General features: G+C 44.2%; 1 protein-coding gene across 1 annotated transcript in view; it reads right to left on the minus strand.

Moving 5' to 3' along the window:
• LOC137344649 (acidic mammalian chitinase-like) overlaps nucleotides 1-22247 on the minus strand; it is a 30685-nt gene that overhangs the window by 2438 nt on the left and 6000 nt on the right. Inside the window, exons 2-10 of the mRNA XM_068007772.1 lie at nucleotides 16509-16541; nucleotides 16082-16286; nucleotides 11495-11551; nucleotides 9881-10046; nucleotides 8754-8878; nucleotides 7848-7971; nucleotides 7503-7685; nucleotides 5128-5244; nucleotides 2567-2702 (exon numbers count right to left, since the gene is read on the minus strand). Of these exons, the coding sequence (XP_067863873.1) occupies nucleotides 2567-2702; nucleotides 5128-5244; nucleotides 7503-7685; nucleotides 7848-7971; nucleotides 8754-8878; nucleotides 9881-10046; nucleotides 11495-11551; nucleotides 16082-16286; nucleotides 16509-16541 (1146 nt within the window). The remainder of the gene's footprint in view (nucleotides 1-2566; nucleotides 2703-5127; nucleotides 5245-7502; nucleotides 7686-7847; nucleotides 7972-8753; nucleotides 8879-9880; nucleotides 10047-11494; nucleotides 11552-16081; nucleotides 16287-16508; nucleotides 16542-22247) is intronic.

Genomic DNA, 22247 nt, shown 5'->3' on the forward strand with positions numbered 1-22247 from the left:
CAGGAGCAGGAAGCACTCCAGGTAACTGATGAGGAGGCAGTGGGACCACATTGCTGAGGACGTCAATGCCAGGAGCACTGCCACAAAAACATGGCTGCAGTGCAAGAAACAAATAAATTATCTAATTAGAGTTGTCAAGGTAAGAAGACTATGAAACTACTTTCTCATCACAACTGCACCACTCACAACCTCGTTAATTACAACACTCACAACACTGCCCTCCCCCACTATCCTGCACTGTCCTGCAATCAGTACACCACATTTCACTAAACATTCTTCTCCTCATGCTCACATGCAGAACTATTACAAACTTCACTTACCCACAACTTATAAACACATTCAGCTATTCCACCATGACAGCCACATTCTCCAAACATCTCAAGACGCTCACTAACGCACTTCACACATTCTTGCAGGAGAAGGTGGCACACACTGCCACCAGAGGAGGACGATCCCTCCACGCACAGATTTCCCTCTTGAAGAGCATCTTGGCAAACATAGTAAGGAGCAGAGTGGAGGCCGTGGCCATTGGCAACGCTGGAGGAGACGCCATTCAGGGTTTCTTTGTACCTATTCCTCCGTCTCTTTTGACTTCTCCCTCACCCCACACACTCTGCATAAGCTGCAGATGCTTTTAATAGTCACCCCTTTCTCTCACACCACCAGCTAACCCTTGTCCCTTTCTTTAATTTCAACTCCTGAGAATGTCGATGCTCCTCAGCCAGTGGAGAAGAAGATGCGTACAGTGTTGCAGCAGATGCACCGTCACTTGATCAGACTCTCGCAAGCAGCAGGTCAGATACTGACACCACATGGACTTTAGAGGCTAGGATGGTGGAGGGATTTGCATGTGGTGACTCATTGGGCACAAGTGTGCAAGAGCAAGGGCAGGGGGATAGGATGTCACAGGTGCCAGCTTGCCACAGGGTGAGGTCGCATACTAGTTCTGCTGCAGAGGACTCTGATGCTGACTTTGTTGGCCCAGGCTACTGAAGAAGGCTCATGGACATACTCCGGGAAATGTTTGGTGAACTGGGCAGCCTGCCCGACAACTTGCGCACAATTTCATGGATTATGGAGGAGTCCAGCTCCAACTTTTCTCAAGGCTTTGCACGGAGACCATTCTGTCTAACATGGACCGAGTGGTCAGCTCCATCAGTACCGCAGTGGAACCCATCGTATGCACATAGTATTGAAAGGGATTTCCAGAACGTTAGCTATCTTCTCCAGCAGAGCCCTAGGAGTGCTGATGCTTCACCCTGGGAGAGTGGCCGTGGAGCCATGGGAAAGGCACTTGCTGTACCCTCTCAGGATGTCTGGTTACTTGCTCCCCTGCCAGCCACTCCACTTCTGCTCTTGCTGGTGCCACTCAGCCAACCGGCCCAGACTGCTGCAGCCCATCCTGAGATGCTGCAGTCTACAGCTGGGCCCTCTAGGTCCAGAGCTGCTCGAGGTCGTCCTCCAAGGCCAACTGAAGTGTCCTCAATGGAAGCTCTGCAGCCTTTCACCTCCCTAGCTGTAGCCACTGGGAACACGAGCACTTGACAGGCACTAAGGGCTTGCACAAGGGTGATTAGTCATTTTTTTTGGTTAATGTTGACATGATTTGTTTTATAAATTTGTTTTTTGATCTGGATTTGGTGTTGGTATTTGGCTTTGTAGTGAAGCGAGGGCAATACCGGTCTGGAGTAAAGGAAAGCAATCAGATGGTGGTTGAGAGTAGTTGTAAGGATTGTGGGACTGTTGGTGAATGGGGAATGGGAGGACTGACAAATTTGAAGCGCTCCTGGATGAGTTGGTCTCTTGAGAGCTCGGGCAGATAGGGGCTCTGCTGGTCATGGACTCTTCTCCTCTTCTTGCTCCTCCTCCCGTACTTGTTGTTGCCCGGGTGGTGGTATGGGCTGGTCCCTCATGATACAGCATGCAGCAGATCACAAATCTGGATTCTTGCTCAGGGGTGTACTGCAAAGTTCTCCTGGAACGGTCCAGGCTGTTTCTTGTGGCAGTATGGCTCTCTGCCACCATTTAAGAGGGCTGAAATCCTTACCAAAATTTTGCTCCATCTTCAGGCTGCACCCCTAGGCGGTCCCCACTACTGGCGTTCAGCAGCCTGGTATTCCTGGTCAAGGCATACTGCAACTGGTGAGGCACCCATTGACTGAGTGGCCAAGGATGTGGACCCTACTTTCTCCTACACCACTGGCCTTGTAAAGGATTAGTGGAAGTTCCACACCTTACAAGGGCCTTCGGAATCCTCGATGTTAAGGCAGGATCCTGGCCTAATTTGTAGCACACGAGCCAGAATTATGGTGGCAGTGCACCAAATGGCCGTAGAATTTTGGCTCCAAACTTTCTGCAGTTTTATTTACACTGTGTCACAATGATCTTTCATAATTCAGTTGTCTGTATCTTAGAAATTGCAGCTGGCATTTAAAATTATAATAGTACAACTATTTTAAGGTGACAGCAAGCATTAATACTACCTGCTGTTGTACCCACATCAATATGTACAGAACCTAGTGGGAAAACTACTGAACTGTATCTGCAGTAATGATAAATATTTTACCTGAAGCTAATAAAAGCTGGTTGCTCAACATTCTCAATACAGGATATGCTTCCTGTTTGCAATGACCAGTGAAATCATCGAGGTCAATGGTCCACAGTAAAATCCCTCCGAATCCATGTGTCTTCAGCCACTTGATCTACAAAGGTAATTTAACTGTTAGCTGCTTAAGGACCAAAATGCTATTGCAGAACAAGCTTACCATATACTACCACAGACCAAGACAGTGATCGGTGCTACACTTTGGAATAGAAATTGGGCTGCGACTATTGTTGGGTACATAGTTGGTGGTGAAGCCTGAGGCTCTCCAGATATTGGGCCTTATTTCATTGTTGCCTGGAAGTGTCACGAGCTTGCTGATGAAGAGGACTCCCAAGTTTGAGCAGCTGCTAGCATAGCAGTGGCCCTCAGGTAAGTGCTGTCGGGAATCGGGGCCTGAGTTGAGGCATAGCGGAGGTCATGGGGTTGGTGTTGGTGATCACAGGGGTCGGTGATCACAGGGGTCGGTGTCGGGAGCAGAGGGCAGATCAGGTTGAGAGCAGAAGGGGGATCGGGATCAGATTGGAAGGGCGGCAATGGGTTCGGGAGGAGTGATCAGATCCTTTACTGTGGGGTTGGGAGATGCAGTCCTGCTCCTCCTCGCTCCACATTCAGGTAACTTACTGATCTTCTTAGTTGCAGACGATCCCTAGGGTTGGTTTCCCTGCGTGCAACCAGCACTGGCGAGGGCTGCCTCAGGCCAATTTTACAACAGGGGGTTTTAAGCAGGCATTAGGCATATGCAAAGTGCTTAATGCTTGCTTCAGGCATGGGTAAAAGACCCCTCTTGTTTATCCTTACCTTAATGTGGCAGGTGGCACACTACTGGCCGGAAATGTGCATATGCTTCCTGCCTTCTTTATTGGGGCCTTAGGTGTCTGCGTAGAGCTTGAAAAACTAGCATTTTTCATGCACTGCACAGATCAATTTCTAGGCCATTGTCTCCTATTTCCATGCTCTATGAATCCTCAAGGCCTTTCACTCCAGTTCGTTTTGACCTGAAGCCAACCGATACTAAATAAGCAGCAAAATACCTAGCCAAAATTATACACCCGCGTGGACCTGAGAAGATAAGTGGGAGGAATTCTGGTAGGCAGAGGATGCACATGAATGAATGAATGTATAAAGACCCTATAAGGTAGGTAATCTATTTTTCTATTGTATTCAGCATTCTCCACACATGGTAAAGGATACCAAAGTAGTAGATAATTCAGGAGGGAAATGCCGAGATGGCAGCTGCTCGGACAGATTTCATGTGCTATGGTCAAATCTAGACAGTAATGCTAGATAAACATGTAAGATGTGGCCACCTTACAAATATTTTTGCCAGGATCTTCTTCGGGAGTTCTATCAAGCAGCCATTGTAACTTCGGCGGAAGACTGGTGGAAACTCCACGTACGCAGCGTAAACTGGGTTTCCACTAATCTTCCGCCGAAGTAACGGTGGCTGATTGGGAAAACCTAAGTGGAAATTCCTGGCGAATGTGTGGGAACTTTATTGAGATTAGACCAAGAAGCAGCTGTGCAACATGTAGAATGAACCTTGACCTGACCCCTAGGTTTATTTCTAGCAAGGTAACAGCATTCACTTGGCCATTCATCATCCACTTAAGATATTTGATGCTAGGACACTGTTTTCTTTGGGTCTGGAGGCACAAGAAACAAAGCTAGCCAGTTGTTTGAATATACTTGCTTCAGCAACACAGTACCTAGATTTCTAAAAGCATCCATAGTGAAAACCAACACTCCACCTATAACTGGTACATTGGCAGATAAAACAAGGGAACAACAATTTCTTGATTCAAATGAAATTGAAAAACAATTTTCATTAGAAAATCTGTGTGTCCTACAAATGGATGAAAAATAGTGGAGGACTCACTGATCTCCACTGTTATGTCCTAATATGCCTCTCCTATCATGTGAAACTCTGCTGTGGACATTTAATTGTAAAATTTACTTCCATGTGCTTATCAGATGTCAGAAAATACGTCACAACATGGTTTACAGGATTAATCTGTGTTGGTTTGACTCACATGGTGTGGATGATAATAATGAAGATAATAATTGTCAATGAGCTATTTGACTTCAAGGAGCATCACAGCCATGTCATCATCCAAAGTTCACACATGTACTTTCTGACATGGGTCACTGACTAGCAATCAAGAGCAGGGCCACTGAATCATTCCCCCGCACCCCACTCCTTTAGCTTGGGGAATTGAGGCAAATTGTAGTGCCCTACCTGCTTGTCTGGCTGAGACCAGTTTACACAGCAAAGACCAAAAATTGAACTTCAGACCTTCTGGTCTGTACTACGTTTGGCTATACCAGGCAGTGCCTTTCCCACTAAGTCATCAAGGGAGTTAGCATGATGTAGTCAGTACTAATTCAGAGTTATTATAAACTAATAAATTTTATGTCACAAACTGGATCAACAATATAATAGGAATATTTTCTCTAATGATTAACTAAACTAGCACAAAAATTATTGGATAGATCAATATAATTTCAGAATATATAAACTGTACTTTGAGGTCAATGCTTCGCAGGTCATCATATCCAAGCCACACATTATCCTTGAATGCATACGGAACCTGCTGATCATTAATCCATCGTTTATGCGCATCATTCAAAAAGTCACAGATCTGTTAACGAGAAGGATTGGGTATTGTTAGTATATGCTAGCAGATCCCTCAGGAAGGTTGCTCACGGTGAGTTGGAGGCTACACTGTTTTATCCAATGTAACATGGAATATATTATAAGAGCCTCTGATTTACAGTGATTGAAGAGATGAAATTGTATCAGAATGCTAGACAATCTCCTGTGGTGTTGCATATGGGGAGTCAAGACCAAGTGAAGGTGGGGGATAACTGGAGCAGGGCGCACAAATGTAATTCAGCTCTTATTTGAAGGTCACTGGGCTAGAATTTCTGCGGGAGTTCTCCCGATCTTTTGCTGTCATTTCAGCAAAAGATTGGCAGAAACCCCGGAGAAAATGACATCAATATCCGTTTCCGCTGTTTTTCTGGGTTTTCCACCTGTTACGGCGGAAGGTCGGGAGAACCCAAGCGTTAATTCTGTCCTTACTTTAATATATTTTGATTTAATATTATAATTTGTAATTAAATAGCAAAACTTCCAGGAATTTGGGAAGCAGGTAAGTATAGTTTGTTGGATCTTGAGTTTCTCTACAGTACAGGCGTAGGAGTTTCGAAATGCAAAACTGAGGTGCTATAGCACCATCACTAGCAGGATGGTGTTATTAGAGTGTGACAAGTTTACAATGATACATGTGCAGACATAGGAATTTAGAAAGGAAGTGCACACAAACATAAGATTTTCAATATATTACCAGTTGATCTCCTGTGGCATTGCACATGGAGACTGAAAACCAAGAGAAGTCTTCAAGTGAAGTGGAGTTAGGGGCCAGGGACTAATTGGATCAATGTGTGTAGATATACTTAATTTCTAAGTCATACCCTTTTCCCTATTTTTATATTTTAATGATTAATTCCTCCCTTTCGGTTTTCATTGTTTCATTTCTTGCTTTCCTCATCCTGTTCCCTTCCCCTTTTTCTTCTGTACCTCCTCTCGCTCTTTTCCCTTCACCCTGGCTTCCCTCACACGTTACCTCTTTTTTTCTCCTTCCATCACTGTTTCCTTCTTCCTCTTTCCTTCCCTAGTCTCCCTTTTCCTCAATCACCATTTACCTCTTTATCTTCTTCTTTTCTCCCCTCCCTTCGCTGTTGCCCCATGCCTCTCTCACTGATGTCTCTCTCCTCCCTCACCATTTCCCTCTTCTTTGATCCTTCCCCTTTCTTCAACCCTTCCACTCCACTTTCCCACTTTGTGGCAAAACTCCTAGGTTTGCTGGCTGCTCTTTGCCATTGGGAAATCTTTCAAAGCAGTCATAGCACTTATGATATATTTGCTGAGTAAGTTATTGAGCAGGCACCATGACTGGGAGCAGTGTTGTTGTGCTTTGAGATCAAAAGCCAGACAACCAGCAAAGAACAGGAGCTGGCCTGGAGCAGCCGAAAATGGAGACAGGCGGCACAAGCCAAGGCACAACAGCATGGAGGAAGATGCGACACAGCTGCTTTTTTCCAGGGATGCTGTTACTTAGTCCTCCAGCTTCTCTCCCACCCTGCTGGCTGCCTGCTGATCTGTGGTTGAACGGTTTTACCTCTTTGAATTCCCAGGGCACCAAGCTGGGGAATTGTTCATGTACGGCTACTGGTGAATTTAGACTAAATCAACACTAGCAGCACATAGAGCAACCAACTCCTACCACCAAACCCCCTGCCCCACCCCCACCCAAAATGTGAATTTTGGGCAGGATGCTCACTCCTAAGCAAATATTCAATGATAAATCTACATAACAGTCTTGTCCTACAGTGTCCCTTATCAAAACATCACCTGCATCTGTGGTCTCATTAAAATGTGCAATTCCCATTTGTAATTTTGGGGCTGAATTTTATGATTTTGAGTGAGTCTCCACCCACAACACAAGCTTTTACCATATAAACTGGAGTGCTTGGGAGCTTACCTGCAGAAGCATGTCTCTTAAAAGGAGGAGGTAAGTTTTTGCATTTTTTTTGTTGCATTTTCATATGCCCTTGGCTGCATTTTGGTTCATTAATTAATTGTTTTTTTTCTGGGAAGGCCTCCATTTTTGCACTTTTGTTTATTTTCCCTGCTCCTACTATACTTAATGATTCTTATGTATTGCTGGATTCGATGTGATACCTTGCAAAGAAGTAAGGAGGGGGAGGGGTTGGCTTATATCACAAATTTGGCCATAGGCATGCATGTACACAACACTTTGAATATTGTATAATCGGCACTTTGTTTTGATTTAAATTTGTTCAATTAAAAATAAATTTACTCAAGTTTTATAACCTCATAATATGCCCAGAAACCATCCGTTCCTGTGTACTGACCAGCTGGTCCAGGACCAACTGCTGGAGCACCAACACTTGAATTCGAAGAGCTAAGCCGGAAGGTTCGTCCATATGTTGCGATTCCAACTAGCAGTTTGTTTGATGGTGCACCTTTACTTCTCCAGTATTTAACAACAAAATCCTGCAACAGGAGCGATTAAAACAAGGACAATGGGTTCAAGAAAGATTAAGCACCTTTACAAACATCTTTTAAGAAAATGTTTCAAAAATTAAAAAGTTAGAATGTGGTTATTGCTACTTTCATGTACAACCACAATGTGAGTGGTGGAATTTGTAAACATACGACATTAAAATCCACAAAAAGACCCTGATCAGCAGCACCGCGATACAAAGGGCTGTTGTGTCCAGTGAAAGTGTCCCAGGCACCATGGAAATCATATGTCATCACACTGATAAAATCCAGATGTCTGCAGAAATAAAAATGCAGTAAATTATATCTTAATGAACCACGATACTGATTCATCTGGACTATAAACAACAACAACTTGCATTTATATAGAATAATGCCCAATACAATTAGGGTACAAAACATTCCCAATCATTTCCCCTAGTCATTGTAAAACAACTTCATTTTACTTTTAGAGAGCATAACATGAATCCTGCTCGAGGCAGTAATATTAGAATCCAAAATGTAAACAACCACCATAATAACGCTATTTCTCACACTCCCTAATAAGATCACACGAAGCCTTCTGCAGAATTAAAACAGTACAGCTTTTTAATCAGTCCTGTGGACCTAGTTCACTGCTGTACTACCATATGTAACTGAACTGAAGGTACCAAGAATATTAGGATCCTCCCTGGTATTATATAAACGAGTAGGAGCTGAAATTCGGCAGGAATTACACTAATCTCCCACTGTAACTCTGGCAGAACCCTCAGTGAAAAGGTGGAAATGCTCTCAGTCTTCCTTTCCTTTAACAATCTACATTTTTTAAACTCAAACTTGGCATTAGCTAATCATTACTTCTTGATTTATTTTTCTTCTGCTGTTTTAAACTTTTGTGGTGTCCTTTTGTGCTTCTCGGACTTGGTCCATCACCTAAGTTTCTCAATGAAAAAAAATCAAAGCTTTGGAGGCTGAAATAGCATGCAATTTTTCAGCGGCAGAGGATTGATTGAAACAATACTGGCTAATTTGGAAGCTATAAGGTACAAAAAGTGTCTATTTAAAAAAAATTATACGTACTTAGAGATTTTACTTATCTCATAACTATGATCAATGACCTCTTTACCAGCAGCCACAGCAGCCGTAAGCAGTAGTCTAGCATTTCCTGTTGTTTTTGCTTCATTGGTAAAGGCGATTTTCAATTCCTAGGGAGAAACAAAATCATAGGGGTAATTCTGTGATCCCATGGTCCAAGTGGGGAGCCGCGCTTGCAGGCAGCAGAGATCAGGTAATTGTGGCTGCAATGTTTTAGCTCTCTATCCAACCCATGCTCCTTGCAGGCACCGCTTCCCAATGGGAATGCGAATGTCCTGATTTTAACCCAGCCAATCTGGGACGAATGGGGCGGGCGGGTAGTTAAAATTATCGATGGGTTTGTACCGCATTTCCGCCAGCTGCCATTTTAACTAGGGACATTTCAGGCACAGGACGCTGTCTGCCCAAGGCAAGCATTTAATATTTTGAAGTGGCAACCCGATGAGGTCAGCTGCGCCGCAAAACACACCAGCGAAACCTGACAGGAGGCAGCAGAGTGTCCAGGAGAGAAAAAGGTGGTCTAGAAATTCAGGACGGCCCATTCGGAATCAGACTGCGTTTTTTTAATGTGGGGTTGGGAGTGGCAGAGGAGCTCCACCGGGCCCCGCAAGGAATCATTGGGCCTCCCCAGACTTCCGTCTCCCTTCCACGAGAAGCAATTCTTTGGAGACACCCGTTGCCCACCCCACCCCCACCTATGCCAGGGACCGTTCCCTGGGGTCCCCAGCGCGTCGGCCTCCTGCCTGATTTTTTACTCCCGCCATGGGCTGTCCTGTTCAAACATATCACCAGTAGTCATAATGTAATACTAGTTTTAGTTGCTGTCAAACAAACCTAAAAATGTTGGCAGCAGATGCAATTATGTCACTGCAACACCAATCATATCAATATGTACCTGTCTGTTTTAAGCCTTGTAAAACAAATGCTAGTCACTTTAACAGGATAATAATGCTCTTAGAATTTTTTAGAACACTTTAGACAGAAAATACATCCAAATGGGGAGAAGGCAAACTGATATATTACTGATTTGAGGACATACAACATTTCATAATTAATAATTATATAGCACTGCACATCTGACATGTTATCAAACTGAAAGCTGTTTTTCTTACCTTAACCAAAGTTGTGAACAGTTGTTTATTTTCTGGTGGGTTTCCTTTTGAACTTGGATACTCCCAATCCAGATCTAAACCATCAAAATGATGCTGCTTCAGAAAGTGAATCACAGAATCGATGAATATTGCTCGATTTGCGCCAGTAGACACCATGCTGTTATAACTGGGGGAGGATGAAGAGGGATAGGAGCAAATTAAATATTTTGTGAAGTGTTATTTTGTTCATATTTATCACAATGTAAACACCAAAACTGCATGTAGTGTGACATGTGGCATGTTGTATTTTAAAATTCACGAATGGGAATGAAATTACATATTTTACAAAAAAAACACATAAGCGACAAATACCTTTTTACGTGATTCCAATATTTGGACATACAAATAAACATACACTAAAATTAGGCTAGTTTAAATAAAAAGTAAGCATTTATTTCTGAATTCAATAGTCCTCAATTCAACAGTTCTTAAGTCCATAGCCTGGAAATTACTGTTAATGTTGTACATATTTGTGGAATCAGCTCCTGCAGTGGCTCAGTGCATAAGTGATATGGTACTAAACAATGCAGACCAGAAAGATTCCAGATTTAGTCCCTGGTCTGTGCTGAGTCAGCTGGTCCCAGCCAGGGCAGCAGTGGGTAAAGGAATGTTACTACTTGATTCAGTGGCCTTGATTGTAACCCATCCCCCACCGGACAGAAAGGGGTCAGGGTTGGTTAAAATATCAGGATAGGCCAATCCTACCCCATTCCCATCCCTTTAAGTTTTGAAGTGCAAGAATCAGGCTGTGCACAAGGCTGCTGCAAAACGCAGGTGGGGGCCTAATTAACATACCAAAGTTGTGGTCTGATGACATCATAGCGCCGTAACTTAAATTTAATAGTAAGTGCGGGGGAGGCCTGACCTGTGGGATTCCCGGCAGCTGATCCGAGGCGGGAACTGCCGGCTCCCCAAGTAGATCTTTTGGCACTTTATGTGGGCTAGGAGGAACGGGAGGGCTCCGTCCAGGCTCCTCAAGGAAGCCTTCAGCCCTCCCCCCACCTCCAATCTCCAACCTCTCCCCTCAAATCCCCCACCCCTCCTGTTTGTCGACCGACCTACCCTGCCTCCCAATCACTGCCCGGAGCTTCCTTCCCGGTGCCAGGGACCGCCCCCCAAGGGTCCCTGGCTGCGGCTTCTAGCCGCGGGTGTTCCCACCTGCCTCGCCGGCCGTGCTGTCCCTTAGGCCGGTAGCTGGGTATGAGGCAGCCCTACAATATGTTAATGAGGCAGTAGGGCCTCCACGTCCCTGGCATAATCAGGTTCTTGGCCGAACTTGGCCTCCCCCCACCCTCCCTGGCTCCCCGTTAATATCGGGACCAGCGTATCCAGTTGAGGGAAAGGGAGAGAAGTTAGCCAGTCTCGCTTCTTAACCAATCTCCACTTATAGCCTTGCAGCACTTTGAAACATTCTGCAGCCCATTTTATTTTTAAATTAAGAATACTACCATGGAAAGCCTGAATACTCTGTCTATATCATAAATTCGTCAATTTTTTACAGGGAATCATTTATGCACACTTGACATTAGGTACCTTTGTATATTTTATTAATACAGTTTTGTCACAAGCTCTTACCGGTCTGAACCAAAATTCCACCCTCCAAGGGCCAGAAGTGTTTTCAAGCCAGCATTCCTATAAGAAATGAAATAATTTTCAGGTGTTATTTTAACAACTAACATAAGTTGAACCTGACAAACTTGAAAAGATTGGTTTCTGCAACCTAAAGAAAATGCTATACAAGTGCCATTAAAATATACTGGTTAGAGATTATCTGGGAAAATACCTGCAAATTTGGTCTTCCACCTTTGTGGAATCATTTTATTATTAAATCACCCACTATCTTATTCTAGTGAAAGAAAACCTGTTATTCTAAATCTACATTCTATTCTTTCCATAGAATATATTAAGTCCTGGATTTTCCCAATAGAAATTGCCTGTTTTGCGGCAGTTTCACAGTAGTAATTGAAGGAAATAGGGCAGGGAGGTATACTTCCACAACCCTACCCCATAAACTGCCCATCTGGATTTTGTTCCCGTGAACCTGGCAGTGATCATCTGCCCACCCTGCTGCAGGTAAGTGGTGGAAATGGGAGTGGTTATGTCCTTTCTGCAATTTCCCTCAGTTTCCACTCCTATGCTGGACCTGGAAACAACATCACTACAAAGGTGGCATTGTGAATGTTGGTAGTGTCCCAGAGACAGTAGAACGGAGTGGAGGCCATAGCTTCAGGAAATGCTTCTTACCTATAGGTCTTTCACAGATTGGGAAGAGACTGCAATTTTTGGAGCCATTTTACATTTTAGGCGCTTAATAGTACTTCAGAACATTAGAGTACATTTTAAAAAAAATTTCAGGGAAAGTAATGAATTTCGCCTACAGGAATATCTAGTTTCTGTATTAAGAGGAGAAATGTTGAGGATATGGAGAAGAGAATGGAAGCATGGTGAGTGAGATGTCACAGAAGATATCAACATCTGACCATTGATACCCACTCCACAGGGTTTACTAACCTCAAAGGTCCTATCTTGACTTTTGACAAAGGCAGTACGTTTGAAGGATGCCTTTCCCTCATGAGGCAATTGAGGAGATACACCAGCTCATGGCTGCAGACATGCAGCCCAGATCAACAAGGATGCTTGTAAATGGCTGTTAAAGTGATGACAGCCCTAAATGTTTTTGCCACTGGGTCCTTCCAGGCAACCTTAGGTGACGCTAGTCACATCAGTCAATACAGAGTGGACCATTGTATTAAGACGTCATATGTCAACATTTAAAAATAGGTTAGAGGTGGTTGAAGGATAGAAGTATCTGGCAACAAGGTGGGCACATGGGATTAGGACTACTGCTGGCGTACATGATAAATACCAATATGGACTGGTCAGACCAAATGGCTCATTTCCGTGTTGCAATTTCCGCAGTAGGCCATTCAGCCCCTCGTGCCTGTTCCACCATTCAGTTAGATCATGACTGATTTGTACCTCAACTCCATTTATCCACCTTTGATCCATATCCCTTGATACCCTTACCTAATAAAATTCTTTCGATCTCAGTCTTGAAAATTTTAATTGACCCAGCATCCACAGCTTTTTGGGGAAGAGAATTCCAGATTTTCGCTATCCTTTGTCAAAAATTGCTTCCCGATTTCACTCCTGAATAGCCTAGCTCTAATTTTAAGAACGTGCCCCCCTACTGGATTCCTCTTCAGAGGAAAAAACTTCTCTGTATCAACTCTCACAATCGAATCCTTTTATCATTTTAAATGTCTCAATTAAATCACCCCTCGACCTTCTAAACTCGAGGGAATACAAGCCAAGTTTATGCAACCTGTTCACATAATTTAATCCTTTAAGCCCCAAAATCATTCTGGTGAATCTGCACTGTACCCCCTCCAAGGCCAATATATCCTTCCTGAGCTGCGGTGCTCAGACTGAACGCAATACTCCAGATGGGGTCCGACCAAGGCTCTATATAACTGAAGCCTGATTTCCTCCCCTTTGTATTCCAACCCTCTTGAGATAATGGCCAACATTCCATTAGCCTTTTTGATTACATTTTGTACCCATGCACTAGCTTTTAGTAATGTGTACATCCAAATCCCATTTCTCCTCCAGTTCCTAGTATCTCGCCATTAAGAAAATATTCCAATTTCTATTTCTTTGATCCAAAGTGGATGACCTCACACATCCCCACATTGAACTCCATCTGCCAGTTTTGCCCACTCACATAGTCTGTCTATGTCCCTTTGTAACTTTGTGCTCCCATCTACACAACTTACTGTGCCTCCCATCCTAGTGTCATCTGCAAACTTGGATATTTAACTCTCTATTCCCTCATCCAAGCCATTGATATGTATAGTGAAAAGCTGAGGTACCAGTACAGATCGCTGGGGAACACCACTTGTCACATTCAGCCAATTAGAATACATTCCATTTATCCCTACTCTGTCTCCTACCTCCCAACCAATTATCAAACCATGTCACAAAGTTACCTCCAATTCCAATGGCTCCCATTTTTACTATAAATCTCTTGTGCTGAATCATATCAAATGTCTTCTGGAAATCCATATAGACAAAATCCATAGACGTCCCACATTTCACATTCTGCCACCTACCTTGTTAGTGGCCTCCTCGAATAAATCAACTAATTAGTCCGACAGAACGTCAAAGACATTCAGCATGGATCACAATCCCATGCTGATGTCTTTGATCAGTTCATACTTGTTCAAATGGTCAGTCACTCTATTCCCTCTTGCTTTCATACAGCCAGCTATTTCTCAAGAATGCTACATGGACAAGAGGGAGAGAGCAGATCTTAATGTCCTTAGAAGACGGGATGATCCTTTTTCTTCTCCTTGTTCTCCAGAAGGGTAAGATGAAGGGATCTGGGGGCGAGTGAGCCTCCTTCTCATTCTCCTCCAGAAAGGTCAGCTGAAGCTAGCCTGGTTTATAGATCAGGCTCATGGGCAAGGACTAATTCTTGGTAATTGTTATGTTAGTCACTCGGTGCGATGATAGATTCCAGTAACTTCCCCACAACTGACGCTAAACTAACAGGTCTGCAGTTTTCTGGTTTCTCCCCCCCCTAAATAATGGAGTGACATTTGCAATTTTCCAATCCAAGGGCACAATTCCCTAATCTAGAATGCTTTGGAAAAGTATGACAAATGAATCTATAATTTCCACATCTGTTTCTTTTAATACCCTAGGGTGGAAACCATCAGGTCCTGGAGATTTATCTACTTTAAATTCCGCTATTTCCTCTATTACTACTTTTTAAACATATATTAAATCCACTGAGTTCCTCTCCATGACTTATCTTTAGATTGCCTTGTACCGCTGGTATTTTTGTCCTGTTCCTCTACTGTGAAAATGGATACAAAATATTCATTTAACAAGTCTGCAATTTTCTTATTATTCATTATAGTCTCACCTGCACATGTCTTTAATGAGCAGTTACTTCTATTTCTCAGTTTAGTATATTTAGCCTATTACACCTATTCACTTATAGCTGATGGTATGGATTTTGCCCTTGGCTCATATGTAGCCCATTAATCTATTACATAGTTAAATATTAAAGCGTGAATAAAATAATTGAACACTTAGATTTTATTCCTCGGGTTCTGCCGCTTCTTCCTTTGCATTGCTATGACTTCATTTTTCAGATTCTTCACTCTGTTTGTTTCAGTGCTGTCATTGTTCCGATTCCCCGCACTCTTTTTAATACTCTTACCAGGCCTTTCACATGTTGCTCCGCTCTCCAAAGTGTTGCAGAGTTCTCTTGATTAATTAGATTGCATCGGTCAGATTAGGTCATACTTAGGAAGTATAGATGATTTTTTCATATTGAAAGTCTAATGCAATGCTGACTCCTGTGAGCTAAGTGTTATGCAGTCCACTCATAATTGATGACACCTCTAAAGAACCCACATATGCAACCACAGGATGCTGTGCTAGAACTCGGATGCTCAGAGAGGAAGTTTTTGGGCTACACTTCTAATACTTAAATGACACTGGGCAGACTTTGCTATACCCTCCTCTGAGAGGAAGAAAAATTGGTAATATGTTCAATGTTGCACAACATTGTCATCCAGAGCCCTGGCATTGGAGGTGCACAAGGGGCAATAAGATGGAGCACAGGAGCAAGGTGAGGATAGCAAACAGCCAGCAGCAGGAGATCATTGGAGGCTGGCAATGAGGAGCAGAAGGGCAATGTATTACAATCTCTATTACCCTTTGGATGACAACATTCCAATTTACTGTCTACTTCTAACCTCCCAATTCTTAGCTTTTGTCTTCTGGGATTTGAAACCTTGTTCACAGTGAATAATTTACAGCATCAATTTTGTTGATTTTGAAGAGGTCTCCTTTTTTTTCTGGTGAAAACAAACCCAGCTTCCTTATCCTTTTCACATAACTTAAAATTTTTTGATAACCAGAATTATCTTTGTTGCTTGCTTCGGGGGAAAATTCTGGAGGTTCTCTGGCAGTTCACTGAACTGTCCCGTAAGAATTCAATGCCTTAAAGACAGGAGAGAGGAAATTGCAGGGGGGTGGTGAAAGGAAGGATAGGAGAACCTGAAAATATTTAACATGGGAACGAACCATAGATTAAGAACATCTTTAGTGTATGAATGAGCTGTTGAGAAATGTCTCTGTACTCACTGGTTTTTGAGACCATTGAATGTTCTGTAAAGAATTTCATCGTTCCATTCGTAGGTAGTAATATGATGGTTTTCATTCATGTTGGCAAATGCATAAATCAGATGGGTGCACATGAAAGGATCGATTTGCTCAGGCATGTAACGACCCATTCCTGGTCTATATTGCGACCAGTTTGTGTAATAACAGACCAGATAGTAAGTACTGCCTAAAAATAGAAAATAAATTATGTTGTGATAAAACTTGTGAATTATCCCAGGACAAAAAATCTGTATAATATTTAACCATTTGGAAGCAAAAACTATGGTGGTGTTTAGTATAGTTTTTATTGAGAAAGTGATTGTTTAATAGGTTACAACTTTTTATGCAAATAGACTACTGAGATATGTGAGCAGTAACTCTTGCATTTGGCAGTAATACTGTGACTTACCCATTTGCACTTGGGACAACAGGATGAATCCCACTAGAAGAAAAAGGAAAATAATCATAACATTTATTTAGTGATTTATTTTTCCTTCCAGTGTAGAATGCAACACATTTCAGCAACAAATTATATTTGTATATCACCTTTAATATAGAAAAAATGTCCCAAGGCTCTTTCACAGACACATGGGGCTCAATGTTACCAGGCCTGCGGGTTTCCGGCGGGTTGGGTTTCGGGAGCGTGGCCAACACGCTCGGAGAAATTAGTGGGTTGCCCGCGCGATCGTAGCAGGCAACACACTAATAGGAATCAATTACCTGCTCCTCCGGGGTCCACGCTGCTGGTCTGCGCGTCGGGCGGGCTGCGCATGCGCAGTACGATCTGTCAGCTGGAGGCTCTCTAGTTAAAGGGGCAGTCCTCCACTGACAGATGCTGCAACCAATGGAACAAATTTCAGCATGGAGCAGCCCAGGGGGAAGGCTGCTCCCAGTTTAATGATGCCTCACCCCAGGTATCATCAGATGGGGTGAGGAGGAGGGCGAAGACAGAGATCTTCCACCCGGCGGGCGGGAGGAAGCGGCCAGCCTCTGCCACCAAGAAGGCCTGGCTCGAGGTGGCAGAGGGGGTCACCTGCGCAACCAACATATCGCCCACCTGCATACAGTGCAGGAGGCGCTGCAATGACCTCAGTAGGTCAGCCACAGTGAGAACACGAAGTCTTTCCCCTACACTCCATCTGCCACAACACTGCCCCAACCCCACATCTCCTTCGGCACCGCCAACACTACTCTGTCACATCACCCCTCATACCCACTCAAACCCCATCCTCATCTTACCTCCACCTACTCACCTCGCCAGTACTCATCCTGCCACTAACATGCGACCCAATCCCCATACAATCTCATGGCTCTATCCCATACTCACCCTCTCGTGCATCTCCCTCACGGCCAGCCTCACTCAACCTGCCACCACCTGTGCTGCAGCCACAGGGCATGCATCACATATGTGCAGTAGGCAGCGTAAGGCAAATGTTTCGTGAGCATGAAGGGGGTGCACAAGGGTGTCGGAGGGTTTGCCATGGGTGTTACCTATATTGAATTTCAGAGCTACAAACAGCACACATTATATTGGCACCACCACTGCCATGTCTCCGCGCATCCTGTCTGTTGTGTCCAATAATGCCCGCTCCTGGGTATCACTATGAGGACCCACCACTGATGCCACCCATCGTGTTACTGCAGAGTAGGTGCAGGTGTATTTGCAGGGCTCTTCCGCGCAGACCACTGAGAGACATCGGCGGTGTAGCCAGCTGCACCCTGGAAGGATGCGGAGGAGAAGTTGTGGAGGGCAGTGGTGACTTTGGCAGCGACAGGTAAGCACTTGGTGCTGGGGCCAGCCAGGAGCAGCTCGGCATGAAAGAGCCTGCAGATCTCCATGACTACATGTCGAGCGAATCTGCGCCTCCGTGTGCACTGGTGCTCGGAGAGGTCCGGGGAGCTTCGCCTCGGTCTGTGGACCATGTGGCGAGGGTAGTGCCCTCTGCGATGCGTCTCTCTCTGCGGTAGCCCTCCCTCCTGCTGTGCAGGTGGGCGTGCAACAACACCGTGTTGGGGGGCTCCACGTCTCTGCGGCGGACCGCGTGGGCTGCGAGGCTGCTGGGGCTGGTCATGCTGTTCGTCCTCCGAGAGTGTCCACGCACCACCCATCTGGCAGGTGTTGGTCTGAGAGGTTGTGCAGGGTAGGTGGGTGGTTCCTCGGACTGGGGCTGCGGTTTCGTGTCGGTCTGTCCTCTGGCTTGGCGGGGGGTGGTGGGGGGCAGGGGTTGCCCTATGTGACGCGATGGCCTCCTGCGTGGGTGAGGGCTCTCCCCCGTGGAGTGCACCTTGGCAGCTGCCACAGGCTGCTGGCTGCAACACGCCTGGTTGGAGAGAGACTGTTTCCCCCAGTGTGTGAAACAGTCTGCGATGCAGGTAAAATCCCACACTTCCTCTTTTGACAGCTGATTCAGCTCATTAACTGACCTCAACAAGCAAGGTAAGTACTCTCAAGTGGAACCCCGCTGGCTTTAATTGCCTGCGGGATTCCCACCAGCGGGGGCCACGCACGCAGCCCCGCACGTCATCGGGGAACCCGGAAGTGGTCGGGATCGCGGCGCGATCCGGTCACGTGACCTCATATCGGGATTTTCGGGGCCCCCCCGCTGGAAACCCGACCCTAAAATCGAGCCCATGGATGCTGAGCCAGTGGAAATATTAGAAGGGGTGACCAAAAGTTTGACCAAAGAGATGGGTTTTAAGGAGTGTCTTAAAGGAGAAGAGAAAGGTGGAGAGGCAGAGGGGTTTAAGGAGAAAATTCCAGTGAATGGGACCTAGATGGCTAGAGGCACGGCTACCAATGGTTGGGCAAAGGGAGGGGGAATGCACAAGAGGCCAGTGTCAGAGGAACGGAGAGTTCAGGGTGGAGGTTTCAAAAATGAAAGAGGTTAGAGATAGAGATGGAGATGGCCATGAAGGGATTCAAACACAAGGATGAGAATTTGAAATTGGAGACATTGGGGGACAGAAACCTGAGCATCTGTTAACTGTTCCTTGGCTGGCACCTCCATCTGCAAAAGAAAAGTGTGATATACAGCTTTGGCACAGTAATGTGTGCAAAAATAGGTTAGGTGGTTGAAGGAAAAATAAGTAAAAGGATATGGGAACTGGGCGGGCACATGCGATTAGAACTACTGCTCGCATAAAGTATAAACACCAACATGGCTTGTTTCCATGTTGTAATCTCTATATAAAAAGGGCTGGCACCTCCATCTGCAGTATCTCCCAGAAGGTATGGGAGTTCCCAGTGTAGCTCAGGTTTCCAGCTTGAGGCTGTTCTTTGCTACTGTGGAATTTCTCAGTGGGTCAGCAGTCATGGATGCAGAAGAAAGCCCTGTTCTCCTAGGTGCCATCTAGCCATTGTTTCTTCCCATTCAAATAATAGAGGCTATAGGCTAGGTGTCTACAGACCTGAAAAAGGTTGGGAAGTCCGGGTTTAATCAACAAGTTCAAAGTTACAATGATCCAGGAAGCCATTGCTCCCTCGAACATGAAATATTTGAATCGGCTGATTTTAATGCGAGTATGATGCAACCTTACGTAAAGGAGAATTTGTACAACTGAGTAGCTGTCTCAATGCGAACCAGGTAAACTGGGCAGAATCCCAAAGCTCTGCACACTATCCACAGTAAAGATACAGGAAAGTAGTTTACAGTCTTTGTATTAAATCATTGGCTGAGCTCCTGGCTGTTTATTTTAAAGCAGAACCTATTTCTACAATCACCCTTTTCTGATTTTCTGTGAATGAGCCAAATAGGGAAAAATAAATGGAAAGTTATGGCAAAGTCTGTCACAACCCATCTATGTTAAAGGAAAAAGAAATCCAAATCAAAGGCAATTAAAAGTTCTAAACACACATATAACTCATATTAATATGCTGTTTTAAGATTTAAGATTTGTTGGTGGTTGGCCCTGGCAGTAAATTTCTGTAGCCACCTAGCATAAAGCATAACACTTATGATACTGGACGAGTAATCTTGAGGCCTGGACTAATAATCCAGAGAACTGAGTTCACATCTCATCATGGCAGTTTGAGATTTGAATTAGTTAACAAAAAATCTTGAAAACAAAACTGGAATCAGTAAAAGTGACCACGAAGCTGTCGATTGTCATAAAAACCCAAATGGTTCACTAATGTCCTTACCCTGGCCTATATGTGACTCCAGTCTCACACCAACGAAGTGACCTAGCAAGCAGGCCCGCTACCAGCTTCTCAGGGCAACAAGGGATGGGTAATAAATGCTGGCATTGCTAGCAATACCCACATTCTGAAAATTAATTTTTAAAAATTGTTCATCGGCAACACAGCAAATGTGCGCAGAAGTAAGGAGCATATTTATCTTTGCCTGCCTCCTGATATCAACAAAGCACTTCCTCGCTTACAAACAGATCCGAGGGATCTAGGTGACTGCAGTGACTCAGTCGTTGGCTTCCCACCATGCAGTTTGCATCTGTGCTTTTACCAGAGGGGGCTCATCAGCCCCAATTAGGGTCAACCTTCTTTGGTGCACATCCTGCAGCAGGGCCCCCAGCCAATGAAAGAGATGTTAGGTGAAGCTGGTAAATGATGCAGCTATGCTTTGTCTATCAGCCTCAGCCTACTGCCGTTGTGGCTATGCTGGCTTCACACTCTCACTCACCTGGCATCTCGAGCCGGCACTGCCCAGGCGCCGTAAATAAGAAAACAAATAAATTATGCCAACCTGTCGCAGTTAGCAGGCTAAATATACTTGCAGTGTTGCCCACACATCTCCGCTGTGCCATTGTGAAGAATTAATCCACTTTTCTGCCACTAATTGAACTTTCCTTTTAATGGCAAACTGAAACTCTTTTAAAGTTGCTACTTTGCTAGATTTTATGTCCCTCAGCCAATTTTGACATAGACCAAAGTGCTCTGGGCAAGCTTTCCATCTGCTAGTTAAATTAAGCAAGGGACTCCTATTTCAAAGATTAGTATGTCTCCCCCTCCTCCGAACTGTTGGCACTAGCTAGCATGTCTCGCAATATTGGGGCTGTAATCTATGCAGCTAATTCTTAAATTTTGTAAAGAAGGTAGTTACTCTCCAATGAAGCTAGCCATTTGTTTCCTCCCCTTCATCTGTCCTTCTGCTCTGTATACCACTGCCACCAAGAGGTTGGTGGAGCCACAGAACAGCTGCAATGCAACATCATTGGTTTACAACAAATATATCTCAAAAGATCACCACAATAGCTCTTTGTTCATATAATTCAAGGTTTAGGTATATAAGTCAGCATTTTTTGGATACATTCTTAAAAGTCATACTTACCAATCAGTTCAAATATTATCCCCATGTTTTGACTCAGAGAGTTGGTGTCCTTGCAACTTTATGCTTGATAGTACTGTAGTAATACTGGAACTTATGCAGTGTCTCCACGTCGCCTACAACATACATGATTATTAGTTGCATATAAGCGCCGACTTGCATTCAACACAGGGTTAACTGACTGATATGGAGCGATTTAAACTCTGTACCTAAACCTCTTAGAATTATTTGTGAACAGCAGTGGGTAATCTCACAATCCGACTTCGAGTAAATCACTCCTCACTTATTAGCTACAGTTCAGTTGTTGTACTGATGCTGGCTGTCTGCATTCACGGTAAGTAGAGGTGACAGTGTGAGTAAATAGTGAATGTAAGCGTGGAATAGACAGCGGTTAATGATACCTGACGGCACAGGTCTCAGATGATGTGTCCCTAACCTGTACTAAGCCCTGAACCTCGATCATTGTATAGAGGGTAATCAATCCATACAGGCCTACAAATAAAGGAAAGTCAGGGTTTAATCAACAAATTCAAATTTACAATGCTTGAGGGAGTAGTTCAGTGGAGCATACTGCAACCTTAGGTAAAGGGGAACTTGTACAACTGAATAGCTGTCTCAATGTGAACCAGGTACACTAAGCAGAATCTCAAGGTTGTGCCCACTATCCAGTTAAGATACAGGAAAGTAGTTTACAGTCTTGCTGTTTTAAATCATTGGCTGAGTTCCTGGTCTTTTATTTTAAAGCAAAGCCTATTGCTGCAATGAGTCATTTCTGATAAGTTGTAAATGAGTCAAATATGGAAGAATAAATGGAAATTTATGGCAAGGTCTGTCACAACCCATCTATTTTAAAGGGAAAAAAATCC

This window comes from Heptranchias perlo, chromosome 27 (genome assembly GCF_035084215.1).
Source record: "Heptranchias perlo isolate sHepPer1 chromosome 27, sHepPer1.hap1, whole genome shotgun sequence".
Lineage (NCBI taxonomy): Eukaryota > Metazoa > Chordata > Chondrichthyes > Hexanchiformes > Hexanchidae > Heptranchias > Heptranchias perlo.